Source organism: Zasmidium cellare (genome assembly GCF_010093935.1).
Source record: "Zasmidium cellare ATCC 36951 unplaced genomic scaffold M409scaffold_14, whole genome shotgun sequence".
Lineage (NCBI taxonomy): Eukaryota > Fungi > Ascomycota > Dothideomycetes > Mycosphaerellales > Mycosphaerellaceae > Zasmidium > Zasmidium cellare.
In genome coordinates this window covers 659,427-678,951 of record NW_022986958.1, presented here as the reverse complement: position 1 = coordinate 678,951, position 19,525 = coordinate 659,427, and the positions used below count along the sequence as shown (strand labels likewise).

At 55.0% G+C, this 19,525-nt stretch overlaps 5 protein-coding genes across 5 annotated transcripts; 1 reads left to right on the top strand and 4 right to left on the bottom strand.

Moving 5' to 3' along the window:
- Positions 1 to 110: 110 nt before the first annotated feature.
- On the top strand, positions 111 to 4,388 carry M409DRAFT_22057 (uncharacterized protein; the record flags this gene model as incomplete). Its single annotated transcript, XM_033806163.1, has 1 exon — positions 111 to 4,388. The coding sequence occupies one exon, from the start codon at positions 111 to 113 to the stop codon at positions 4,386 to 4,388; it is 4,278 nt and encodes a 1,425-aa protein (XP_033668800.1).
- Positions 4,389 to 4,508: 120 nt separating this feature from the next.
- M409DRAFT_65961 (uncharacterized protein) lies at positions 4,509 to 5,324 on the bottom strand (the record flags this gene model as incomplete). Its single annotated transcript, XM_033816734.1, has 3 exons — positions 4,509 to 4,663; positions 4,786 to 5,032; positions 5,247 to 5,324. 3 exons carry the CDS (start codon positions 5,322 to 5,324, stop codon positions 4,509 to 4,511), a joined length of 480 nt encoding a protein of 159 aa, XP_033668799.1.
- A 1,087-nt stretch (positions 5,325 to 6,411) lies between these two features.
- M409DRAFT_65960 (uncharacterized protein) lies at positions 6,412 to 11,021 on the bottom strand (the record flags this gene model as incomplete). The annotated part of the gene is made up of 4 exons (XM_033816733.1): positions 6,412 to 6,541; positions 6,602 to 9,792; positions 10,000 to 10,401; positions 10,476 to 11,021. The coding sequence occupies 4 exons, from the start codon at positions 11,019 to 11,021 to the stop codon at positions 6,412 to 6,414; spliced, it is 4,269 nt and encodes a 1,422-aa protein (XP_033668798.1).
- A 2,665-nt stretch (positions 11,022 to 13,686) lies between these two features.
- M409DRAFT_53857 (uncharacterized protein) lies at positions 13,687 to 14,058 on the bottom strand (the record flags this gene model as incomplete). Its single annotated transcript, XM_033812491.1, has 1 exon — positions 13,687 to 14,058. One exon carries the CDS (start codon positions 14,056 to 14,058, stop codon positions 13,687 to 13,689), a length of 372 nt encoding a protein of 123 aa, XP_033668797.1.
- Positions 14,059 to 15,970: 1,912 nt separating this feature from the next.
- On the bottom strand, positions 15,971 to 17,886 carry M409DRAFT_53856 (uncharacterized protein; the record flags this gene model as incomplete). The annotated part of the gene is made up of 4 exons (XM_033812490.1): positions 15,971 to 16,353; positions 16,405 to 17,099; positions 17,151 to 17,288; positions 17,342 to 17,886. 4 exons carry the CDS (start codon positions 17,884 to 17,886, stop codon positions 15,971 to 15,973), a joined length of 1,761 nt encoding a protein of 586 aa, XP_033668796.1.
- Between the last annotated feature and the right edge of the window lie 1,639 nt (positions 17,887 to 19,525).

The following is a 19,525-nucleotide window of genomic DNA, read 5'->3' as shown; positions in this document are numbered from 1 at the left end:
TTAGTTAGATTTAGGCGACCGTTGCCAGAAGTTTGATTGAAACAATTGACGCGCGACAGACTTAGAGCTGTCGTCGATCAAGTCGGGGAAGTCGAAGAGGAAGAGGAAACATGGCCCGGCCGAGCATCAGCGACATCACCGGTGACCACGAGATCGCCCAAATCGCCCGCGACACATGGCTCACTGCCACGCCCGCCTCCGTTTTGCCAGCAACGGTCTCGAAGCTCTGGAAGCTGCTTGAGGACGACCACTTTTCAGACTTCTCCCTGCTACTACTGGAACAACTGCAGGCGCTGGAGCGATATCTTTGGCCTGGCTATACACAGGATGCGTCGAACCAGCACGTTTTACTACTGGCCTTGCTGGTCAATGTCAAGAGACGAGAACGACTTCCAACATGGCCAATCTTTACCAGCACTCCAGACGAGTTCTCGGATTTCTTCAGGAGGATAGTGCACTTGAGCATCGACCAGAGTCTCTTGACGAGTCTACGGACACATCTGCTCGTCTTTATAGTCGGCGCATATCAGAGTCTTGACCATGGGATCGTACGAAAAGAATGCGCGCCTCTGGTTTCGATCGGCATATGGCACAACATCCATACCGACGCTGTTAGGGAGAAGCATTTAGCGAAGAGCACGCAATTACAGAAAGCATGGAGGGCGGCCGGAAAGAAGTTCGACAATGCAGATGCTGCTGGACAGGCAAGATTACGGTTCGAGAGGAGTTGGTTGCATACCCTCTTGTCGCAATTCTTGGACAAGTTGTACGAGACAAGTACCAAGGCAGATACAAAGTCCGAGAACATGCTCTTCTGCGAGCGCTTTCTGGAATTGCTGTCCGATCTGCAGAGCCAGTTGCCAACAAGACGCTACGTCAACACCCTCCTGCAGGACATGAATACCCTGCCCGCCATTGCCCTTTCGCCGATGCATCAAGACGAGCGAAGTATACGGGAGATGTACGGTCTGCTCTCACATTACACTCTCTTCCCCTTGGACGATCAGACTGGACGCCAACTGAGCAGACAAGAATACGAAGAGACTCAGAACGCTGATATTGGAAAGCTTCAAAAAGTTGCCATGAAGCTTCAATCAGAAAAGCTCAAGATTCTGTACCTTACCAACTTTGGTGCACTCTCTCAACGGCAAGAACTGGAAGGACACATCGAAGGCTTGACTGACGCTGAGTTGCTTGAGCTGTGTCAGGAGCTAGGCTTAAGGACATCCGAATATCCTGAAAAGACTCTTCTCGTGCGGGACCGTGCGTTTTTGACCGAGTGCCTAGTGTCTACCGTGGAAAGGAAGACGTACTATACTGAACAGCTGAGACCGCTACGAGTACTCCCTACCGAGGAAGTTCTCTACGATCAATCGATGCTAGCGACGGACGAGCAAGACCAGTCCCGGCCACTTGCGATTCCCAAGCTGAACCTTCAGTATCTTACCGTTGGTGACTTCCTATGGCGATCATTCGTGTTGTACCGACATGAAGCGTTCTACGAGATCAGAAAACACCTCGAGGATACTATCAAGCGCTTGCAACCCAGGCGCGGTGGTGGCATCACCAGGTTTGATGGCTTCTCACGAATGGCCATTCCTATTGCCAAGCCTGCCATCATCGAAACCCAGCCACCGCGTGTTGGTGAGACTGCTCCAGCTGAAGTCAAGGTCGAGATCATCCTGGATGTCAGCCGTCTGCAACCAGGCTTGAGGAGGGAATGGGAGAGTCTACGGCAAGACGACACCGTCTTCCTTCTGGCTTTGCATCCTGAAGATACGGCAATGAAGCTCACCAACGGCAATGGCTATCACTCCCCTGCAGAAAAACTTGGTCTGAAAGCAGTACGAACCGCTGATGTTATCAGCGTTCTTGACGAGAACGGCAGAGTCCTGAGACATAATCACGAGGTGCAAGATCACATCGATGGCATGGCCCGACCGAAGCAAAGACGCCTGTTACTGAGACTAGATGCTGCGGCATACCAAGCCGATAAGGAGCGTGCAGATGCCAACAAGGGTGACATATACGACAGCATCAACCTTGTTGTGCGGAGACGTTCGCGTGAGAACAACTTCCGACCCGTTTTGGAGAGCATCAAGCAGCTGGCCCTTTCAGACACTCCAATACCTGCATGGCTGCAAGAGGTATTCCTCGGTTTTGGTGATCCATCATCAGCCTCATACAAACGTTTGTCGAACAAGCTGAAGAGCGTTGACTATCGCGACACGTTCTTGGACTGGCAGCATCTGATAGAAGCATTACCTGGCAAGACCCTCGAACCCGACCCGAAGTTCGACTCCATCTTCCCGCCGCCATATGTGCTAGAGGCGACAAGCTCACAACCCGCGCCTCCACCACCAAAGAGCGGCAAAAAACGGAGAAGAGACCAGCCTGATGGCCCTGATCCTGTCCCTACAGCGGAGACGTTCCGAGTGTCGACGTATAATCCACCAAACATGGGTCCTTATCCGACCGATGCTCCAAAGCTCAATGGCGTTCGCTTCACACCAACACAGGTTGAGGCAGTAACATCTGGTACACAGCCAGGTTTGACCCTAATCGTTGGGCCACCTGGAACCGGCAAGACAGATGTCGCTACCCAGATCATCAACAATGTTTACCACGACTTCCCACAGCAGCGGACGCTATTGATCGCTCACTCGAATCAAGCACTCAATCAGCTCTTCCAAAAGATTGTCGCCCTCGACATCGACGAGAGACATCTCTTACGACTTGGTCATGGAGAGGAAGAGTTGACTACAGAGGCGAGCTTCAGCAAAGCTGGCCGTGTCGAGTCATTCCTCGAGCGAGGAGGTTACTATCTGGTTGAAGTGCAGAGGCTCGCAGGCAGTATCGGCGCTCCTGGTGCGCACGGCAGCAGTTGCGAGACGGCAGAGTACTTTGACCAAGTTTACGTCCAGCCCAGATGGATGCGCTTCTGGGAGACGGCAAAATCGGAAGAGATTAGTCTGGATGATCTTGTCACAGCCTTCCCATTCCATGCATTCTTCGCCAACACACCAGGACCGCTCTTCCCCGAGAACGCCTCAAAAGAGCAGATCATCGACGTCGTTCAAGGATGTGAACGGCACATGCGGCGAATCTTCGATGAGCTTGCGGATATTCGACCATTTGAAATTCTTCGTGCTCAGAAGGACAAGTCAAACTACCTACTCGTCAAGGAAGCTCGTATCATCGCCATGACGTCGACTCACGCAGCCATCCGAAGACAAGAGATCGCAGCGCTTGGGTTTCACTACGACAACGTCGTGATGGAAGAAGCGGCACAGATCACAGAAGTGGAGAACTTCATTCCCTTCGTGCTCCAGAAGCCGAGAGTAGAAGACGGCAAAGCGCCTGAGAATCCTCTTCAACGGATCGTCCTCGTGGGAGACCACTTGCAGAACTCACCCGTCATTCAAAACAACGCCCTCAAGACCTACGCAAATCTCGAACAATCCCTCTTTCAACGCCTCATCCGCCTGGGTGTTCCTCACATCCTCCTCGACGCTCAAGGCCGAAGCCGACCAAGTCTGGCAAATCTCTACAAATGGCGCTATCCCACTCTGCAAAACCTACCCATCACTACGACATCACCAGAATTCGTCGCCGCCAACGCCGGCTTCCGCTACGACTATCAGTTCGTCGAAGTGCCAGACTACAAAGGCCAAGGCGAAAGCGAGCCCAGTCCGCACTTCCTGCAGAATCTCGGCGAGGCAGAGTACGCCGTGGCGCTATATCAGTACATGCGTTTGCTAGGCTACCCAGCTGAGAGGATCACTATACTGACAGCGTACGCCGGTCAGAGGGCACTGATCAAAGACGTGCTGAATCACAGGTGCAAGAACAATCGTCTGTTTGGTCTACCCGGCTGGGTGGGAACGATCGACAAGTACCAAGGAGAACAAAACGACTATGTCATCCTCTCCCTCGTCAGGACAAAATCCCCAGGCTACCTTCGCGACCTCCGTCGATTGACTGTCGCCCTCAGCCGCGCGCGTCTCGGACTCTACGTCCTCGGCCGAAAGGAAGTCTTCGAGTCCTCGCTGGAATTGCGAGAGGCGTTTGCTCCTCTCTTCGAACGCGGAACGAAGCTCGAAGTCGTCATGAACGAGATGTATCCTACAGAGCGAACGATCGACGAGGAGGTCAAGAAGAAGGACATCGCGCAGATGGATGGCGTGGAGCATCTTGGGCAGTATGTTTTTGAAATGACGAAAGCCAAAGTCGAGGCTCTGAAGCAGAGTGGTGGTTTTCTGCCTCCAGCGGCGCAGAGTTCGAAGGGACGAATGGAGGAAGACGAGGAGGGTGAGGATGATGAGGATGGGGCCGAGGTGGTGGGTGGAGAAATCGATGGGGAAGACGAGATGGAGGATGAAGTGTAGTAGTAAAGAATTGTAGAGAAAACGATACCCAGATCCTCTGAGTGATTCCCAAAAAGTCTTGACTGTACAATTACAGACTCTATCCCTTCCAGCTCCCATTTCTTTCCAAATCTCTTGCTTCTATTTCGACTCGCCTCCCTTGGGACTCAACTCCTCCACAATATTATTCGCATCCTTCCACGCAAAACTCACATACTTGGTATGACTCCCCCTCGCCACCAACTCATCGCTCGCATTCGTAAACTTGATGCTCGTGTATGCGAGCGTCTTGCCAACTATAAAATCAACACCAACACATTAGCATCCATCATACACAAGCCCCCCAACCCACACCCAACCCACACCCAACCCCCACCCAACCAATCCACGCCCAAAAACTAAAAAGGACGAAACTCACACTTATCACAAACGACCTCCGCCCTGATCGTATCCCCGACCTTCCCCCCGGAATTCAAATACGTCACGTTCAAATCCGTGGACACGCCCGTGGCGAAGAGGCCGCGCGACGCGACGGCCAGCGAGCCGCCCAGGTCGACCATGGAGGCGATGGTGCCGCCGTGCAGGATCGCGAGGCGGTTCGTGTGTTCTTTGCGGATGTCGAGTTCGAAGTTGACGGTGCCTGGGCGGGCGGAGGTTATGCGGAGCTGGAATTGTCAGCCTTCTGTCGTTTGTTTTCTCAGACAGACAGTTGTTGTCGTTGTTCGAGTTTGTGGGTTAAGAGGTGGGGAGGGGGGACGTACGCCGTCGAGTAATCTATACCATCACCGAACACAACTTGTCAATAAATGAACAAAACACGCTCCTTCCTCCTCCGTCCCACAAATATATCCTCTCAGACAGTATTGAATCTCAACAGACATACCTCGGTTCCAACCCCGAATTCGCCCTAAAGGACTCCCAAACGGACCTCACGAATGGCAAACAACGCTGAGACATTTTCGTTTGTACACCTCCTCAGAAATCCTCTAAATTCTTGAAATGCAAAACTTTAGGATGGAGGAAGTGAGGTGAGGTGAAGTCCAAGGCGCAAAGCCGGGAGGATCCACTTTTTACGCACGGATCATTATCGATCCGAACAGTCCTGCTTCGGGAAAGGAAGGCACGACACTGGGGAAGGAAGGCACGAGATTCATTACACGAACCATGTCGTTTGTCTCAAGTAATGAAGAAAAAGGCCACCTATAGTTCCACACCAAAATGAACAACGACCAGTGATCCCAAGAACAAGAAGTTTCAATTCGTGTTTTATATACACCACGGCGGAAAGACATTCCACTACGAACCACCCTCCTCATCCAAGTCTCAAGAAGTAGCAAGCAGCAGTAGTAATACCAACTCATCGTCATCCCCAGCCTCTTCGGTTCTTCTCGTCACCTCTCCACAATCCATCACATCCCCAGGCCGGAGTCCAAGCTTCCGGGAGTGAGTCGAATCGAACCGAATCGTCCTTCTTCCTCCTCCCTTCAGCCCGGCAGCGTCAAGCGACACCCTCCCACCCTCCAGAACAGTATTTGAAGAAGATAAAAAAGAAGCGAACAGCAGGATAAGAACAAGTCTTCGCATAAACACATCGCAGGGCATCGGCAGAATGCAAACTAGGTAGCAGGACCCTATTTGCGTCGCGCGACAACCGATCAACACAGCAGATAGAAGAATCGGCCGCGATCTAGTTGCCCCCTGGATTCCTGTCCTCGAAACGCCCTCTTGCCCCATTTTGATCGCAGCAGAAAAAACACCCACACACACATCCCCATTTTACTCTTGAGAGAGAAAAAAGCACTTTTTGTAACACAAGAGTAGGCAGAAGCAGAATCCACGCTCTTCACGTGCATGACGCAATGCACAATGCAATGAAAAAGCTCTATCCCATTTGTTGAACGACCCGTTGATGCAGCAAAAAGATTAGAAGTCGTTTTGTGGTACTAGTGAAACACGGGGCTCCGAAGAAGTCGAGGAGTTCTTGTTGCCAGGTCCGAGAGTAATGATATACAGCCGTAGAAGAATCGCAAACTCTGGGGGTATCTCATGCGTTAGACTCGTCCTTCTCTGCCGCCAGCGGTGACTTTGACCGGTTCCGCGCAGCTGGCGGCGAGGCTGCTTCGGAGGGGGTTTCGTCGGGTTGTTCGCCAGATGGGTCGAGCGCTGCCAGTGCACTAGAACAAAGATGTTAGTGATGCTGACTTTGTTTGCTTGTCTCGTGTCAGTTTGCTTACCTGAATGCGTTCTGCTGCGTAGGCTCGTCCTTCTTGCCATCAACCGGTGGTGTGTTGGTTCTGGTCGTGTTGCCAGATCCTGATGGGCCAAGATTGCCAGCACCACGTCTGCTGCCAGCACGTGGACCCAGCGAAGATGGACCAAGACCGCCACCTGGGCCGAGACTGCCGGTGGTGCGAGCTGCACCACGTTGCTGCAGTCTACGCAGGTCGTCCATACCGACAGTGGTCTTGTTGTAGTCGACTGGTGGCGGCATGCCACCAGAGAAGTTGCGTGCGTCGCCGCGACCGGCAGGCATACGCCCACCACCCGGACCACCACGCGAGGTGCGCTGTCGCTCCGCCTCTTGCTTAGCCGCCGCTGCTTCAGCTTCGGCGTGAATCTGCTGGATAGTCTTGGGACCCTTGGCATCGTCCTTGCCTCTCCAGCCAGCTTTCCGCAGATCGAGCAAGTCCATGATCATGAATCTCGGTCTGCTGGGAAGTGCGTCGCTCTTGAGGATGACGTCGTCGATGCGCTGGAAGTAGGTGTCGATGAGACCCTTGCCCTGTGGATCCTCCTCCATGGTTGCACCGACAGCCTTGAGCAGAGTGGTCAAGTTCTCGATGGCAGCTTCGTCTGGGTCGCCTTCGAAGTTGAGCAAACGCAGGACACACTCGTGCATGATGCGGAGCGTCAGCATGCGAAGCTTGTAGAGCTGACCGATGAATTGGATCAGACCCAGGCCACGACGCTTGGCAGCAGCAGCCACGTAGTACTCATCTGAGAGCAATGCTGCTTCTTGAGTCTCGCCCTCGGGCTTGTCTGGCAGATTGGCTTGCCATCCACGCTCGAACTCTTCCTGACAGCGGTTGAGTAGGTACTTGCGGAAAAGAGCACCGCCAACAACTGGATTGCCCGCCTTATCCTTAATCGTCTCGTCGCGGATCTCCGTGCTCATGGTGGTGAGCATCTTGTGGCAGAACTTGGCGTACATGCCGGCCCAGTGAGCTTCGTCGCAAGCCTTCTCGAAGGTGAGCTGGATGACTTGTCGCAAGGTGCGACCGTCGGTCTCGTTCTTGGACTGCGCGGCGATTTCGAGGATCTGGTCGGAGATCTTGTCGAACTTCTCTGGCGTCATCTTGTTGAGCGCGGCCTTGACCTTGCGCTGCACCAAGTCAGGCGCCATGTTGCCGGATGGATCTGGACCGCCGGCGTTCATGGGCTGGCCGATGCTGGTTGGTTTCCAACCACTCTGCGACTTCTCGAGCGGCGTGATCTCCATGTGTGCGGTGAGAGGCATCTTGTTGGCCATGTCTGCTTCTTCACGCTTGCTTGGTGCGCGGCCGTCACGCTTGCTGCCACCCTTGCCACCACGCGAACTTGGTTGTCGTGGTGAACCAGGTCCGCCCATGCCGCCCATCATCAATCCGCTGTTTGTACGGGACATGCCGGCGCCGGGGGCACCCATGCCGAGATTGCTTGGCGCACGAGTCATGCCTGAGGCACCGCCTCGCGATGGCATACCACCGCCCATTTGCGAGGCCATGAAGCGCTCCTGTGAGGTTGTGCCAGGAGGCAAGGTGCGCGGGCCCATCGGACCACCAAAGTTGCCCATCGAGCCACCGAAGTTGCCCATGGCAGGGCCACCTCCAGCACGGGAGTTCTGTCGAGGTCCCATACCAGATGGAGTGCGTGCTGAGCCGGGCGGACGAGCAGAGCCGGGCTCGTCGCTGGGGCCAAGAGTCTCCTTGACCTTCTGGTCCCAGTCAACAGAGGGTTTCTCCTTAAAGACCTTCTGGAACTGCAGCAAAAAGTCCTTGTCGTAGGCTTTGCCCTTGCGAGAACCGCTTTGATTGAGAGCTGGGTTCGGTGACTTGAAGCCCTCGGGGTACTTGACATCGTCTTGGATCTCAAGCACGCGAGCAGACTTGAGTGCCTGCATACCTGGCGTTGGCTCTGCACGCTCGACTGGCTTGTTGGTCTCGAGCTTGAGATGAGCGGGCTTCGGCTTCTGAGCACCACGAGATGCTGCGGGAGCAGACGTCTCTGCATCGGTGTTGGACTCGGCGGGCGTGTCTTCTGATGTAGGCGTCTCGGTGCCGCTGGCTGGAGCAGATGCACCAGGGCCCAATGTCGGCTTCTTGAGGGATGCGAAGAGACTCTTGGACTCCTCATCGGGTTCCGCCTTGCTCTTCTCTGCTGCTTCGGCCTCCCGCTCACGCTCACGTGCTGCCTCGCGCTCCTCAGCTTCACGCTCCTGTCGCTTGAGCTCTTCGTCTGCATTTGCAGCACGTTCGGCCTCCTTTGCTTTAGCGGCTTCCTTCTCCTTGGCCCGCTTCTCCTGGAAAGCCTTCTCGCGCTCTTCCTCTTCTTTCTCTCTGGCCTCCATCTCGGCGATCTCGCGTTCGAGTTCCTCGTCCTCTTTCCGCTTCTTCTCGGCTTCATCGTCTTCGACGGCCTTCTTCGCCGCGGCGGCGGCATCCTCTTCGCCCTGCTTGTCAGCGGCAGCCTTTGCAGCTGCTTGCTCTGCTTCTGCAGCGGCCTTCTTGACCTCTGCTTCCTGCTCTGCGCTCTCCTTCGCCTTGTCGCCCGCTTCCGCCTTCTCCTTCGCCTCTGCCTCCTTCCGCTTGCTCTCTTCCGCTTGCTTTCTTACCTGTTCTGCAAATGCATTCTTCGTCTCCTCTGATGACTTGGTAGTCTTGCTCTCGGTGCGGTTGTGCTGGGTGCTTGGCGCACGAGGAGGTGGAGTCGGCGCGTTTGGCGTAGAAACGATGACAGGAGTTTGCGGCTGGGCTTGCGAGGTGGGTGCCGGGGAAGACTTGTTGAAGTTGATAGCGTTACCCTGAGCGTCAGTAATCTTGATCGCATTGCTCTTCCGTGCAGGCTTCACAAAGCTACTTGAAGCAGCCGATGGTGCTTGCTGGTTGCTGAGTGGGGTCTGCGAAGGAGCTGGGGCGTTCTGCGCGGGGGTCTGAGGGTGACCCAGACTCGAGGGTGGGCGTTCGGATGCCTGTGAGGATGAGCGTACCATGCCAGCAGGCGTGCCTGGTGGATGGAAAGGAGCTTGCATGCCAGGGCCAGGTGGGCCTTGGAACGGGCTTGGGTATTGAGGACGTGGGCTCGGTGGCGGCTGTGCGCCATAGCCTGGGTAGTAGTATGGCTGGTAGTACCCAGCGCTGGGGTCGAAGTTGGGCATGCCGTACATTCCCTGCTGCAGTCGCACACCGGTCAGAACATCATCCGAGTTATCAATACCAAATTTCAACGCTGGGGACGGTCTGCTGCACAAAATCGGCGGGTCGTCGTCGAGTGAGCTGTCCTTCCTGTCGCTCGAGGAGCTGACATGTCGAAGAGAAGAGCTTGTCGATTCAGATCGCGATTTTGACAAGAGCCCAGAAGAGAAGGGGTGATTTACATTGTGCGTGGGGTTCAGGTGCTGTGGGAATCCCGGGTAGTGCATCTGATTGCCGCCCATGTGTTGCATGTGCGGCTGTGCGTTGCCTGGAACAGGACTTGCACGAGCTCCTCGCTGGAAGGGTGAGCCAGGTGGACCGCCTTGTTGCTGGAACTGAGACGGCATGTTGGGCCGACCTTGCGAACCGGGCATGGGGCGATAGCCAGGTCCTGGTGAGCCCATGAATTGCGGCTGCGCATTCGGATAGCCTCGACCTCGACCTGCGCCTTGTTGGCCGAAAGGAGGACGAGCCATGTTGACGCCAGGGTTGCTGAGTTCGGATTGCATAGATTGAGAGGAAGGTCGGCGTTCGTGCATCGGCAGAGCTCCCATGTTCGGCTGTTGGGGAACTTGGCCGCGCATCTTTGGGTGTGGTCAGCAAAAATTCAAAATGCACCAAATGTGCAAATGTGGGGCGTGCGGCACAAATCACTTACGATGTCGTTGTCAGCGGGGAGAGAACCAAAGGCCAAGCCGTTGTTCTGTCCACTGATTGAAGGCGGGCGGCCTCCACTCGCAGGTGGCTGTGGAATGGGTGATGGTGAATGTGCAGGCGATGTCACGCGCGGGTCTCCAGCTGGAGCCGGCAGTGAGGCGTTCTGTGACTGAAATGGTGCATTGCCCTGGGGCTCTGCGCCTGAGGTGCTCATTGAGCCGAAGCTGATGGCCGGTCTGCTGCCGCCATTCTGCACAGGGCCGCCATTTGGATAGTTTCCAGAGGTGCCCGAAGCGCTGATGACGACGGACGATTTCCGGTCGTGGCCGTTCATGTTATTCGCTGGCTGCGCCGAGCCACCGTTCAGTTGGTTGGATGCGGATTTTGCATGTTGGGCCTGCGCCCCGGTCGTTGGTGAAGCCGTCTTGAAAGCTGGAGCCGAGCTCACAGGACGCTGTGCCGGCAGCGCTCCTGACTGCGACGAAGGCGTGCTGGGATTGCTGGCGAGCGAGGGTGTGGCGGCGCTGGCAGAGACTGCGCTGGTCATTCGCGAGGTGTGCGACGGTCGGTCGTGTGAGGAGGCGAGACGCGCCTTAGGGACGGATTATTACTGCCGGGGGAGCGGCGAGAGGAGAGTGGTGAAATAGGGCGGCGGAAGAGACCGTCGCGGCGGGCGAGTTTCTGCGGAGGGCAAGAAACTGGCGTCGAGGGGTGGGTGTGGCGGGTGGTGGTGCTGTCTCGGAACTTGACAGACACTCGCGATGTCCTCGAGTGATGGGACTGGGAGAGAGGAGGAGCGCTGGATTTTCAGAGTCCCCAAGATTATTGCATGGGTGTCGTCCGTGCACACTAGGCCGGATCAAGCTGCGACGCTCCCCTCGAGTACGGGTGGCAGAAGACTCAGACGCATATAATGATCGCGCGAATATTCATCTATTGGCCTGTCTAATCACATGCTACACGTCCGCATCTTCACCCGTTTACATCGACATCAGTCCGGCTGGGAAGCGGCGTCCACGCTGTTTGCACACAATCGCTGCAACACTGACCACGACACGGATCCTTGCTTCACGAACACAATGCTATTTGCAGGCCACCTCGCTGCGCAAGGGCTGATGAGGAGACTGTCTGCCTTGAACGTCGTAGTAGTACAGCAGCCTCATTATCTTGCTGCTGCGACTTCTTTGTGGCCGAGGCGACAATCGTAAAGCCCACGCTTTTCGCCCTCCTCCATCCCACTCACTCACTTACAATCCATATCTCCGGGTGGCCGAGTGAGATCACCAATCCTTCCAGGCAACCCGATGCGGAGGCACATGTGTCATATTCGAGAGTGAGATACCTCTTTCAGCACAATGACTGGCCGCGGTTTGGAGACAGCTATGACTTTCTGGAGGACGCTCAAACGGTGCTATCAGTATCATTTTCTCCTTCCAAACGCGTCGAGAGGAGTTCACGCACATGCAGATGGGCCATGACTCAAAACTCTGACACGCAGTAGGAGCGGGATGCTGCAGCCCTTGGTGCGTCTATGACGGACTGCTTCGTTGGCTATTGGACACCTGCAACACCATGCGCCACTTCTTGCTGCTGCGCAAAAACATTGCCACGCCCACGCAACTCCTTTTCCAGTCTCTCCTGCGACAAAACACAGTCCGCAGCACTCGTCTTTACGCAAAGATTGGATGCCCCCGACTCCCTTGTCCGCCACGCCAAGCCTCGCTCTCACCGGAAGGCAAGCAGAATGGCAAACTTCGTTGGCCGATTCCGCCCGCCCACGCCTGCCAACACAGCTACCGACGGTACCATTCTCTTGGTGCACTTCCGCCAAACGCTGCCCAGCGACGGCGACATGCCCCCTTTTTCGGTCTACATGCGCAATGCAGGAGAGCAGACGGAAGCCAGCCTCTCACAGCATCAGCCCTCACAACCTGACGACCAAATTCTGAGACCGGTATCTCATCGATCGCCTGCCGAGTGGCTTCGGCCCGCGGGCTTGCCGTTCCCCAGGGATCCAGGGATGCGCTAGAAGAAAGCTTCGCTGCTCGACCATGGTTAGACACGTGCCCTGCTGCTCGTGATGTTGGCCATGCGTTGTGTGGTTGGATGTTCGAGACAATGCGTTGCGCGCAGGTCCAGATCGTGCCTTGGTTCGATGTTCGGAGTATTTCCTCGTACTCGCACTCCTTTCAACGTCAACGTTGTGCGACTTGCAGTGGTCGGGCGTCGGTAAGGATCATTGACATGACAGGCGAACTTCGGCTCAGCTGTCATGATGCTGGCCATGAAACTGGGCATGAAAAATTTGTGCCTGACTTTCCTAGGTGTCAAGTTTCAGGCTGGTCGAGGCGGGCGGATGATCGCAGACTTCACCTCCCCAGAAATGCATCGCCTTTATCAGCAGGTCATTCGTGCTCACGTTTGATGCATCTGCTGCTCATAGTAGAGGTCACATGCAGGTACTCCAAAAAGCACGTGGACGCGAGGTAAGCAACAAAAGTGAGGCTGCGACCGCCAACACTGAATCAAATGTCCGACTGTAGTCGCAAATGACTCGTCATGTACGGAGTAGAGGCCGTATAGCTCTATGAGGGAGTGGAAGCTTGTCGTGGACGGCACAAGTAGATCTGATCCTCAATTCGAGCTTGACAGTGTCCTAGCATTGACAGTCCGTCCCGATCTTCGTTCTTGTTGGAAGCGGCAGGCTGGCATCGTCCCGGAAGATGGTGCTTCATCCTAGGTGGCAGCACCTATCCAGAGTGTGGATGCAATCAGCATGGCACGCAGGCGAAGAAGAGGAAGAAGGAGGCACCACTCCAAGACGCAGAGAATCTTTCAGCTTACACCACTTGCACCACTTGCACGGCTTGTCTCGACGCTTGCCGAACAACGACAGTGACCCAGGAAATCCCATCCCATTTGGCTGGATTGGCAGGCTCAGTTCCCCTCGGCCTAGACAGAACAGCGGTCGAGAGTATGCCTAACAAACGCTCAAGGTTGCTGCTTCCACCTAAGGTCTTGAGTCTCTTGGTCGAACCACGCAGAGCCGGATGTCGTGTTGCTTGATTTGTTGGTGGAGATTTGAACGTCTTTAGAAAACTCCCTTTGACGTCGAGTTTCGAACGATTCGGTTTGGCACGTCATCGTCACGACCAGGAAGAAGGCTCGTCAACATCTAGCCGAATCACTCAGAACGAAACGAAACGAAACGTTCAGCACGATGCCTTGAAGACCTTGCGTTTCCGGTTCTTGTGATTGAGAAACCAGAACCTATTCCAAGTATCGACTTCATCCTCCCTGGAACTTCTTCGAGCGTCCAGAAAGGCAATCGATGGCTGAGCGCAAGAGTGAGGACCCTGACACCATGTTACTCGTTGATGGAAGAAGAATCCTGAAAGGAGGAAAGTCTTATCCACGAATGCGTCCTCGTCTTTCTCTATGGTCTTCCGCTCCGGTCTGACAACAATCTCTTGCAGCTTTGTAGTCGAACCGAAGATTTCGTGTCGTTCGCATCGAACATGGACCTTTGTCGATCTCACAGAGCGTCGTCGTCGAGCAGAACCGAGTGCGAAGGACTTTGCCATGGTCGTCTCCAACAAGGCCAAGAAACCCTCGGTCAGATTGACTGCCTGCCCAACATCTCATCGGCATCGCATCTTCTCACATCCCCGCCTCTCGTCGCAGTCCTCATGCGGAAGATTGGAGTATCCTATTCAGTTAACAAAGCGTCCTCCACCGAATCCACGGGACCTACCACCTCATCAGCAACAACAATCAAGTCCTCCCAAAACCGAGAACGACACCACCACCACATCTTCCTCACCGTCTTCCAAGTACATACCCAACGCGAAAACGACGAGAAGTCATTCATTCTTCTCTCCATCGCACTCGTACCCCATACCCCATCCCTACCAACCGCAACCAGCAACCTCACCGCCAGCCTCGTGCGTCCCCACAAACCCACCAAAAAAACTTTGCCTTCCCCATCGTCATATGAATTCGAATCCTTCCCAACCCCAAAACCCTACCACTCTATCCAAACGGCCCTATTCACGTTGTTCTATGCCGATCCCTAAACCCCAAAAAGTCAAATCAAAAACCAACAACATCCCATCCGGCCCCCAAAGTCCATGCGTACAAGTAAACTTCCACCCCGACCCAAACCTAACCCCATCTCCATCTTTCCACAATTCCCACATCAGGAAGGCCATCACATAATCAACAATTCGCATGGGGTATCTCCTCCGACAAACGACATGGACAGTAATAGTGTATAGTCTCAACGATCGTGTCTCCCTCCCTCCGTCTTGGCAAGTCCTTCTCGTGCGTAAATGCGGAGAACCGTCCCGCGGAGTTATCGCACACTCCCTCTCGTGTTTCTTGGGTCGGGTCGGTTGTTTTAAACTTCGACAGCCTTGTTCCTCCCGCAAAGAAATTCATTACATTACATACCGCCATGCTGTTAGTGTTAGTATTTTCACATGTGCCAAGTCCAGTGTCTCTCATCCACTTCTAGAACATTCATACTCCCTAAAATAGTGTGTTCCGTGCCCGGCGCGTTCATCGGCGTCCGGTCCTACCTCGCCATAACTCCCCTGAACAAAGTCCGCTAGACTAGTCGCTAGGGAGGGAGGGAGACGAACGTTCCTGGTCTGCACATCCCATCCGCAGAAATCTTGAGACGTCGGACTGTGCGTTCGGTGCCTGAGGAAGCGAACAGCTCCATAGTAGTGAGAAACACAAGACGAAGTCCGCTTGATTTCGACCTTGTTCGCTGGGGGATGTTTCAGGAGGAAGGAAAGCGCGTAGGGAGATGAGGCGGTAGTAGTAGGAGGGGGAAAGAAGAGAACGTAGGGATCGCCGTCTCGTGCACGCACACAACTTCCTTGACAGAAAATAGAGGTTAAGATATACTACTAGCACACTAGCTCGTCCATCCATCCCTTCCATCCATCCAATCCATCCCCAAAAGCAGAATCCATGTCCCTGGATGATTGACCGATGAGTAAGACATCTTTTCTGATTTGCTGATTGGAGTCCGCAAAATCGGGAGGCACAAGAAAGTAAAAAGAACAAAAAGGGGTATCCAGAGTCGCGTCTCCGCGCGCACACTGCGAGAGGAAAAAGCTTTCCGAACGAAAAGCTCCCCAACGATCCTGGTTGAGGATCCGATGGGAAGTGTCGAGAAAATTATGTAGTCGGCCCGAAGGGAAGTAGAAGTTGAATTGGCCTGGAGAAAGTCTGTGCAAGTGCAACGACAAGCGTTGGAGAGGAGAACAACCGAGACAGTCATGATCGGTCGAACAAGTCTTTTCATTTTTGTAACGCCGGGCCCGAAAATGCGTAAACGTCGCGTCGCTGGTGGGTGCGGCCGCCGTCGTCTCATCAAGTTCGTCCCAAGACTGGTTCTTGGGGTCTAGATCTTTTCGATTTTGAAGCGCGTTTCTCCGTCACGGGGCATCGAGTCGTCCATTCTTGGGATGTCACCACCCCTGCTCAATACGATGGTGGCATCGACATTCCATGTGCAGAGCTCTGACTGTCTGCCACTTGCTGATGAATGTATGGCTGTTGCGCCCCTGGCACGGCCGGATAGTTCTCGTGCGCTTGATGATGACCTTGCTCTTGCCCCTGAGGTCGTGGTGGCTCTGTCACTTGATAGCCGCCTGGTAGATTCTGCGAGGGATATTGTGCCGTGTATCCTTGATACTGAGGGACTTGCGACGCGTTAAAGCTGGAGTGTTCGTACTGCTGACTGTAATTCGAAGATGGTGGAGCTGGTCGTCTATAAGGCTCTGTCTCTGCCGAATGTTGGACACCACTTGCTGGTGGTGGTCGCTGTTGCTGCTCGCTCTGCTGATAGCTGGGAGTATGAGTATCTGCGCGTGGTCAGTGGCATCCTGTCGTCATCCTTGTCCGCCCAAACTCACAAGAGAAGCCCAATCCATAAGACGATGGCTCTGTCACGCTTGTATTGCTGGGGTTCCTTTGAAGGTACGGTCGCTGATGTCCGTACGTTGAATGCTCTGAATACGATGCAGCGCGCTCAGGATATTGCTGTACCGGCTGACTGATCGAACCCAGAGTGGAATAGGAAACACTTGTTCTCAAAGGAGATCCTGCGGCTTCACTGAGTGTTCTGGCGAATCTGTCGTGCAGCGGGAGTCTAGGTGCCTGCTGGTGAGGCATGTATGTTGCTTGTGTTGCTCCAGGAAGTCCAATAGGCGGTCTCTTGGCTGGTTCGTACGTGCCTTGTTGCTGTAGAACGAATGGAGACATGCCGCTCGTAGCAGACGTCGGTGACAGATGCTCTGAGGCTGATTGCGGCGGTGTAAACGCGAATGCTCCCAGTGCTGGACTCACGCCCGACATGCTCGCGTACTGCTGGCCATACTGATCGTAATCTGGTACTCGTCGCAACGTGTCGAGCGTGAGAGGTCTGATGCCTCCATTGTCGCCGTAATGCGAGTAGCCTCCCATTCCAGGAACTGGCGCGCCCATGGGAGGGGGTTGGGCGCCAAACGGCGAATGTAGCGCTTGCGTCGTGTCGAAGTGCTCGGGCAAGGCCCTTGATCTCATCATCCGTTCTCGATCATCAGTCGTCAGTCGTTTTAGTTTCGCTCTTCTACGAACCGCATTAGCCTCAAGTGCCGCAACGTGGAAGCATCCAACCTACCGGTTCTGGAACCAGACCTGAACTTGTCGTGCGCTGAGGCCAGGTATCTCCCGTGCCAGTCGCTCCCGGTGAGCAGCGTCCGGGTGCGCCTGACGAGCGAACTCACTCATCAGGAAACGGGTTTGATTGTGTGTAAGTCTAAGACAAGTTAGCGCTGCTGCTCAACTGGCGTCCGCTGGCGGTATACAAACCTAAATCTCTTCATCTTCCTTTTCGCTGCTCGCAACTCCGCTGCAGTCATGGGCACCTTTTCGCCCTCTTCATCTGGATCTTCACCGCCAATGTCAATGACATCGTCATCGTCGTGCGGGTCCTTGGCGTGTGCACTCTCAGACCGTGGAGTCAGACGGTCTGTTGGACTCGAAGCCGTCGACACGGCGCCTGTCGTTTGCTCGGAATCTGCTGCTCGAACCGGCTGAGGACCTTGAGGGATCATTCGATCTTGGTAGCCGTGATGCGGGTCGTTGTGATTGCCTTGGTAGCCAAGTTGAGTCGACGGTCCAAGAGCGTAAGGAGAGCTCTTGTACGATCGAAGCGAGTGTCTGGCTTGATCGTACGGGTGCTCACGGTTGTCATCGTGGACGCCCGCTTGGCCATGCTGTATCGAACCTCTTGGAAGATACTGTGCTGAATGCGGCGCATATTGGCTGTAGTAGTCGTCTGCCTTGGCCGTTGCGTCCGACATACGCGGAGAATTCGGCGGAGACAGTAACACTGTGAACCGTTCGTTCACCATTTGACCTCTTTCAAACGAGTTCAGGGCGCTATTGGATGGTCAGACAGTTATAGTGATGTAGAGAGGGGAAGAGTAGACGAACCGTGGATGATGCAAGCGCCCGGGTAGATATGAAGTGTCGTCCTTAGGCGGTCGACATCCAATAACGTATCGTTTGCGTAGGCCCCTTGAACAGCACCACCGTTCGGCCAAAACGTCTAGTCTGTGAAGACCGGGGTCAAACCAGCGTGAAAAGTTCCGTCACTACTAGACAAGTCCCGGGCATCGATCGCCGTCGGAGCAAGTACCTCTGTGGTGTTGTCGATTAGAGAGGCGCTCGAAGGTCGATATGATGAATGGCCAATTAACGCTGAATGTATAGAGATCGCAACCCAGCTCCAATCAAGGGACGTGCTGGGAGGATGTCGAGGAGCGTACGGCCCGTTCGCCTTTTCCGCCAGATATGAACGCCTCGTGGATGCACAAATGTTCCGAGTCGACGGCCAGGGAGAGCAAAGGTCTGTCGCAGCGTCTGGCGTGGGTAGGCGCCGGTTTCCCACGTTGCGGTCGACCTGCCAGAAGTGAACGTCCTGCGAGCGAGGGTGGAACCAATGGTCGGCTGTTGAATCTCGAGACGACCGCGCGCAGGGTTGAAGTTCTGGGCCAAGAGCAGCGTGTTTGGCCGACCACGCAGACCTTGCAATGCCTCCACCGGACGGTCGAAGGGTGCAATGCTATCGAACGCAACACATCCAATGCCGCTGTGTCGGATTCTGGTGAAGCAAGTAGATGGCGGATTGATTGCCCTGTGATTAGATGTAAAGGATGGGCGGAACCAGCCAGCTTGTGGCACGTTCCTTAATCTTGATGTCCAGAGACGGTGTGCTGGTGCATGCAAGTATCAAGGACCCAAACCGCAGACGGTCGACGAATTGCAGGCGAGCGCGGCCTTGACAAGTCTCGGGAGGCACCGATGAGGCGGGTAGCGAACCGAACAAGTAGGCTCTACCGTAAACGAAGAAATGTCCGCCATTGTTCCCGAGAAGATCCTAGACTCGTGAAGCGATCTCGAAGGAATCGAGTGCACCAGGCGGGCAGTACCCCTCCCACAAGGCTAGACAGCAGTTTGAGTCCGACGGGGCCGTGTGGACACCCATGCCCTCAGGTACCCTGTCACAACGCACGCTCACTTCATGTGGTTGGCTGCGAGATAGCCGTTGATGCCCGGTTGTGCTAGCAGGGATGGATTGAGCTCAGGCATGGGGCCTCTGCGGGAACTAGTCGCCCGTGGACCGCCTGTGTACCTGTGGCAATCCTCCTGCAGACCGTAGCTACTGCACCTGAGAAACACAGGGCACTCTTCTCATGCTGCCGGCGTCTCTTTAGGCTGGCCTTCAACGCCGCCAGATACCCATCACGCCGCCCACGGGCCGTTGCTAGCGGATGAGGTCACGAGCGCTGCCACCAACAGTTCTGTGGTGTTCATCCTCTCTGAAGGCGTGGAGGTGCCTGCCCTCGATGCTGTTGAGCTGCCGGCTGCTGGACAGATCTGGCGCATGCTGCGTCTGCCCTAACCACGGCGTTTGCACGTCCATTATTGTCCACGATCCACCAGACGGCACCTCCTCGCCGTGGCAGTTACGCAGGCGTCGGAGCATTT